A 6,249-nucleotide genomic window follows, 5' to 3' on the forward strand; every position below is an offset into this window, starting at 1 on the left:
CATGGTGAACAGACGCTCGGGTTTTGTGAAGCATTTCCTCTATCACCGTACTATGGTTACCGCGCCAGTGTTCGCGTTGCACCTCTTCACTTTGCTATTGCCGGACTGGCAACATTGCCCAGGCTACGCCATTTGGTCCCAAGCAAATCGACTAACGTACCCCATTTTAGTATAAATTCCAGTACTGCGCAATGTTTGTTTTGATTCGCTATGAAAGTTTGACAGATAAAATGAGGGGTTAGTGGATTTTTCTATGTTTCGAGAGGTGAATCGATTAGCTTGGGACCGAAGATAGTACCAGAGCTGAGCCAAAAAGTTGAGCACGTTTCTTCGGGACGTTCTAGTCTTAGAGCTACCTCTATGCTATAATCATAGAGGTAACTGGGGGGGAATGGTACATTCTGGGAAATGGTACATTCTGGGGAATGTTTTTCTAGAGAATGTTATAGAATCGGATAAACCTGGTTCATAAGATTTAAGTGAAGTTGGAGAAACCGACCATTAGATTAGTTTAAGTTCGAATGACAACTGGTTTTATAACAATTCGGCATGAAGTATGAAATTTTTCGTGTAAAGTGATGGTACTTGACAATCGGTTCCAATGTATAACTCAGTTTCGATAAAAACGCCAATTGGGCTGTTATGCCGCACAGGGCAGATTCACCTTCAAGGAATTTCTCTCGAACAAACTCGTTAACGATGAAGAAAATTAAACTATTAAACTTTATACAGCCAAATCAACTAGATACTAAGCAAAGCACTAACCTTCTTACGACCGATTCCCCCGGGTCACAACCGTCCGGTCCGTTCCGTCGGTCGCCCCCAGCAATGGTGGCTCTACATCATCTTCAATCACATCCTCGTCGCCACCAGCAGCCACCGCCGTCGTCAAGTCATCGGCCGCCGTCGGCACCACCGCCGCCGATAATGGGTCAAGCCGACCGTAGGCCTGCTTGCTGTAGTGCTGCTCCATCGTCTGCAGGAACGGCGACTGCCGAAATTCGGGCCAGCTGACGAATTCATTGAACACGGTCAGAATCTGCGAGGGAGTCAGCTCGCCAAACTCCGTAAAGATTGTCATCCGCTCGGGAAAGTCATTTTCCCGCAAGGGCAAAGACGAACGGTGAAATATTATCGAGTCTTTGGACTTCTTTTTCCGGGAAGGATTTTTCGGAATCGGTGCCGTTACATAATTCTGGTTTAGGATCAACCGGGCGCCGCAGAAGGGGATCCATCGTCTGTGAAAAAAATCAGCTTCAGAACTCAGTATACAGCAGAGCGAAAATTAAACCTTACTCCAAAGCGGGAATGACCCGATTTTTCCTACTGACCATGTTCTGCGAAATGAAGAACGTCAGCAGTTTCAGATTATCCGGCAGGCAGAAATCGAACAGATCCCTCCGGGGAACAACCCGCATCAGGTACAGCTCATCCGATCCAACCAGCCCCAGCCGGTGGTATTGGGTTTGGTTCCTTCGCTGGCTGGGATTCGTTGGCCACGGGAGGAAATCCCTTCGAGGAATTTTTGCTATAAACTCATGCTCGAAAAATATCTGAAACAGAACGCTACTGCAGCGGTATAACTTGTAGCCGGCATCATTGCTGCAGGTGAGATGCTAAAATAAAATAGAGTAAATTAAAAACGTCAATGTCAATGAGTCCAACCAATCATACCACGTAGAACAACGGCGGAACGGCCAGAATCATCTCGCACCGTCCCGTACCGAGCAGCCCCTTCTGGATGGACACCGAGTTAATAAGCGTTTTGAAGAACCTCAGCGATCCCACGACGGAAAAGAGCCGAAAATTCACCTCCTCGTCCCTCCACCGTCGGTGATTGGGTAAATCCCGGAGCATCTTCTCCAACCTGCTCCCCTGGTCCATGCTGTCCATGTAGCTCTGTCTCCAGTGTCCGTTGAAATCCGCAAACCTCAGTTCCATCTTTTTGTTCGGAATGACCAGCTTGTTCAGTTCCGGCTCGAATCGTTCGTCGGATTCGTACAGCAGCAGGTTATCGGTTTTCCGCAGAAGTTCTTTCGTCAACAGGCCCGGTCCGGGGTTGATTTCCACCAGACGCGTCTCCGGTGAAAGTCCCTCCGTGACGTACTGGCTGATGGTCTTCGCTCGTTCCGGTGAAGCCAGGTAGAACCGTTCGGTGGTTTGGGAACGTTTGAACAAAACCGGTGGAAATAGATCGACGATTTTTCGATACTGGCGTGGTTCGAAGTATTCCTCCAGGTCCCGGGCGAGGCGTGCGGAAGCAACGTTTTTTGTTGGTTCATCTTGTGAAGGACTGGATGAGCTTGGTGGTTTCTTTTTGCGTTCTTTCGGCGTTGCTGACGAAGTGGATGCCAACGTTCGCCGGACGGTTTCGTGGCGAAGGTTTCGTTTGAACGGGATTCTAGTTGCTGATAGTCGGGAGATCATTATTATCACGGGAAAAGATTTTTTTTGGACGCTGGATCACGAAATTACGCACTGAACGATAGGATGGTAACCGCGTGTAAACAAAAGCAACCCGGCACGCGCCCGTGAAGTATATAATATTGATATAATCAGCTGTTTTGTGGAGAAGGAGAAGTGGTGCCAGATTTACGAAATGTACAAGAATGCATGAAACATTTCAGGAAATGTTTCTTATTTTGAATTTTTTTTATTAAGCCCAAGGTGACTACATATAGGTGTTCTAATGTGTCAAATTCATGATTCAGCCATGTTGGATTTTTGTATGGGACAGCGACCGAGTTTGTTTACAATTTGCTCTAAAACCGCACTTTTCCCCCCCGCGACCTCCTCGCCTATATAGTGACAAAGCTGTATCACCATTTATATACCCATCATGATTAAGCCTGCACTCTATTTTGTGGTACTCATTCTTGAGTCGAAAATCACTCAGTTCAGCCAAAAGAGAAGTCAAGAACAACACGAGAAAAGGGCATACAAGCTTTTTGTAAACAAACCTTCTTATGCCCTTTTCTCGCCACTCATATGACATCAACGCAAACCATTAACGTTAGCGGGTAGGGGAAGCTTTCCCCTTCCCGATGATGTTGTTGGTTTGCGTGGGTGATCCTCGGTTGGCGAGAAAAGAGCATACAAAGGTTTGTATACAAAAAGTTTGTATGCCCTTTTCACATGTGGCTCTTGAAGTAACTCAAATTTGAGTAAACCTGTCTATGGAGGAATCTGGGTAACGATTACTCAGATGATGATATTTGTCAACTGAGTAAACCTTACACATTTAGATAGAAACAAATGAATGCCCCAAGAATGCTTTATATGTAAAATATTTCGTCCACGAACAATATTAAAAAAAAACCTTATGAAAATGATAAACCAAGCCAAACACTTTAATTATAAAAACTATCAAAACTTCAAAACTTTTATTTTGAAAACGCATGATTTTTATTGATACAATTTTTGTTTTTTGTATATTTACTGTGAAGTTTGCCCAATTTCGTAGATTAATTAGATTAGGATAAAATTAACGGTGTTATGAAAATTCCGAGGGGGCGACTCTATCTACGATGCAGGAAATTTTTTGTTTTGCTGTGGATAGCTGAGCGCACGCTGGGTAGATAGAAAGAAGATTGATGACGATTCTGAAGATTTCCTTGAAAAAGATGATGCACCATGCAAGTAGATGCGAGAAATGAAAGAAAATTTTGTGAAGATTGATTCACTAGTGTGCGATTTGTTGAGCGTCTAGAATTGAGATTTAGATGTGTCGGTCCCAAAATTACAGATCATGAATGTTTCACCTAGAGCTCGTCGTTTTTCTAGTTTTTAAAACAATGTCTATGTTCTGTCGCCCACTTTTCACTGAAAAATCAGGCAAATGATCCATCCATTCGGTTTCCTTTGATGATTTCGTAAAAAAATATTCTGGAACTTTGATGAATTCTAGATAGAGCTGGAATAAGGGCAAATATCGCAAGTGTAAACAAACTGCGGTTAATTTATCACGTTATACTACTATTAAAATGCTACAAAACGATACTAAACAATTTTGGACAAATAATGTACATTCTTAAAAAGACGCAAAAACATAAGGGTGAAACGAGGGGGGTGACTCTATCTACGATGCAGGAAATATTGTGCGTACGCTGAGTAGGTAGAAAGAAGATTTATCACGATTTTGAAGATTTCCTGCAAAAAGATGATGCGCTATGTAAGTAGATGCGAGAAATGAAAGAAGATTTTTCGGAGATTTATTCGCTAGTGAGATTTTTTTAGCATCTAGAATTGAGATTTAGATGTGTCGCCCCCCTCGGGGCGAAACCAACTTTTTTTTATTTCAAATTAAGTTGGCTCTTACGGCCGCTTCCTCCCATATACATAGATGAGGCGAAACAGACATATTTTCTCAATACAAAGCGAAAGATATAATTCGAATATTTTCACTACTCCTTGCAATTACCGGTTGGTAATCAAAAGAAAACATTGTTAATCTGATCGAAATAAGCGAAAACACCCCAACACATGAATTTATCTAGAATCCAACAAACTGCAAAAGGTCGATAGTAACAAACCATCAGGAAAAAGAACGTAAACATTGAGGCGAAACAGACAATGTCAAAAACTAGCAGCCTAAACATAGGGGCGAAATAGCTTCTGTGAACGCAGCCGGGCGAATAACCTCAGGGCGATACAAGATACTATAAATCAAAAGGGCGCATGGAACATTTTCATTTTTCCCCCCCTTGACACTCACTGTTGCAATCCTAACTTCAAACAATGTTTGTTAAACAGCGTCGGAGAAAGACCCTTGGTTAGCATATCTGCTGGCTGATTCCCGGTTGGGATGTACTTCACCGCTACCTTACCACTTTGAACACATTCCTTGATGAACTGTATATTCACCTCCGTATGCTTGAGCCTTTTCGATGGTGCATCAGATTCAGCGATCGCAATGGTAGACTGATTGTCTTCGAATATATCCACCGGTTTCTGTTCCAGTATACTTAGCTCGCTGAATAACTTGCGAAACCAGAGAGCTTCACAGACACAATCCGCCAAAGCCGAAAACTCGGCTTCCGTTGAGGAAAGCGCAACGGTCTTCTGCTTCTTCGTACTCCACGACGTTGTGGCTCCGTGAACTTGGAAAAGATGACCAAGCCTCCATGCCAAATCGTTTGAGCACCGCTTCCGTGTATCCAGGTTGACTCAGCTTCATCAGACCTTCCGACAGTTTTCTATCTATTTTCAGTCCAGTATGGAGGCGAACCAGCCCCAGGCTGAAAGCCTCCCTAATAAAGATAAATAATAATAATAATAATATTTTCAGTCCAAGAAACATTTCAGCTTCTCCTAGGTCCACCATTTTGAACACCTGCTTCAGCATCCGTTTGACGATCTCCACTTCACGAAGGGACTTTGAAATAATCAGTGTTGCAATATGTGGCGACCCCCCGTATCATCATTCCCACTGACGTTGCCGACAACAACACACAGACACAGGGATTTGAGGTAGAGCAGAAAAAGAGCGCAGCTCGCTATCTGTAAACGTTCTAAATATTCGCTTAAATAAATAATTATAAAACGTGGAACCCGTGTTTGAGGTTGAATAAAACAATCAGTATGTCGTCAACGTACAACAACAGGTACACAGGACCCAACTCTCCATCTCGCACGTACAAACAAGCATCTTCTTCACAGCGCCAAAAACCAATCTGCGCAGCGAACTGATTGAACCGGTCATTCCAGGCCTTGGACGCTTGTTTCAGCCCATAGATAGATTTGTTTAACTTTCAAACTTGGTTCCCCTCCTCAAATCCTCTAGGCTGACGCATATAGATGTCTTCTGTTAGTTGACCATCCAAGAATGCCGCCTTGACATCCATTTGATGGACCACGAGATCATGCAGATCGCCAGAGCAAGCATCGTCCGAACTGTTGACATCTTAGCTACTGGCGCGTAAGTTTCGGAAAAATCGAAGCCATACCGCTGGCTGAAACCCTTCGCTACTAGTCTCGCCTTCAGCTTCAATCGAAAAACCCACTTGCAATGTGTGTTTGAATGGGTGCGATTAAAGAGGCTGGCAGGTGTGGAAGCTACCTTCCTGTACATTCGATTGTCATCAATGGATGGCAATCAATGTCCGTCGGTGATTGGCGCTAGATTGCGAAACAGAGACCAACGTTAAATAAAGTAAAGAAGAAGAAGATCCCCGATCCAGGTTGGAGCTGGATTAAAAACAAATTCGGTACTGGGCGATTTCGGAACTAACTTACAGAAGCGATCCCCTT

The 6,249-nt window shown here is 43.8% G+C and overlaps 1 protein-coding gene across 1 annotated transcript; it reads right to left on the reverse strand.

Annotated features, from left to right (window-relative positions):
- Nucleotides 1–581: 581 nt before the first annotated feature.
- Nucleotides 582–2,514, reverse strand: mtTFB2 (mitochondrial transcription factor B2). The gene is made up of 3 exons (XM_065229876.1): nucleotides 1,675–2,514; nucleotides 1,297–1,616; nucleotides 582–1,238 (listed from the first exon to the last, which is right to left on the reverse strand). Exons 1-3 carry the CDS (start codon nucleotides 2,425–2,427, stop codon nucleotides 770–772), a joined length of 1,542 nt encoding a protein of 513 aa, XP_065085948.1. The 5' UTR covers nucleotides 2,428–2,514; the 3' UTR covers nucleotides 582–769.
- Between the last annotated feature and the right edge of the window lie 3,735 nt (nucleotides 2,515–6,249).

Source organism: Ochlerotatus camptorhynchus, unplaced genomic scaffold (genome assembly GCF_037179485.1).
Source record: "Ochlerotatus camptorhynchus isolate MF236.1 unplaced genomic scaffold, CSIRO-AGI_Acam_v1.1 ptg000323l, whole genome shotgun sequence".
Lineage (NCBI taxonomy): Eukaryota > Metazoa > Arthropoda > Insecta > Diptera > Culicidae > Ochlerotatus > Ochlerotatus camptorhynchus.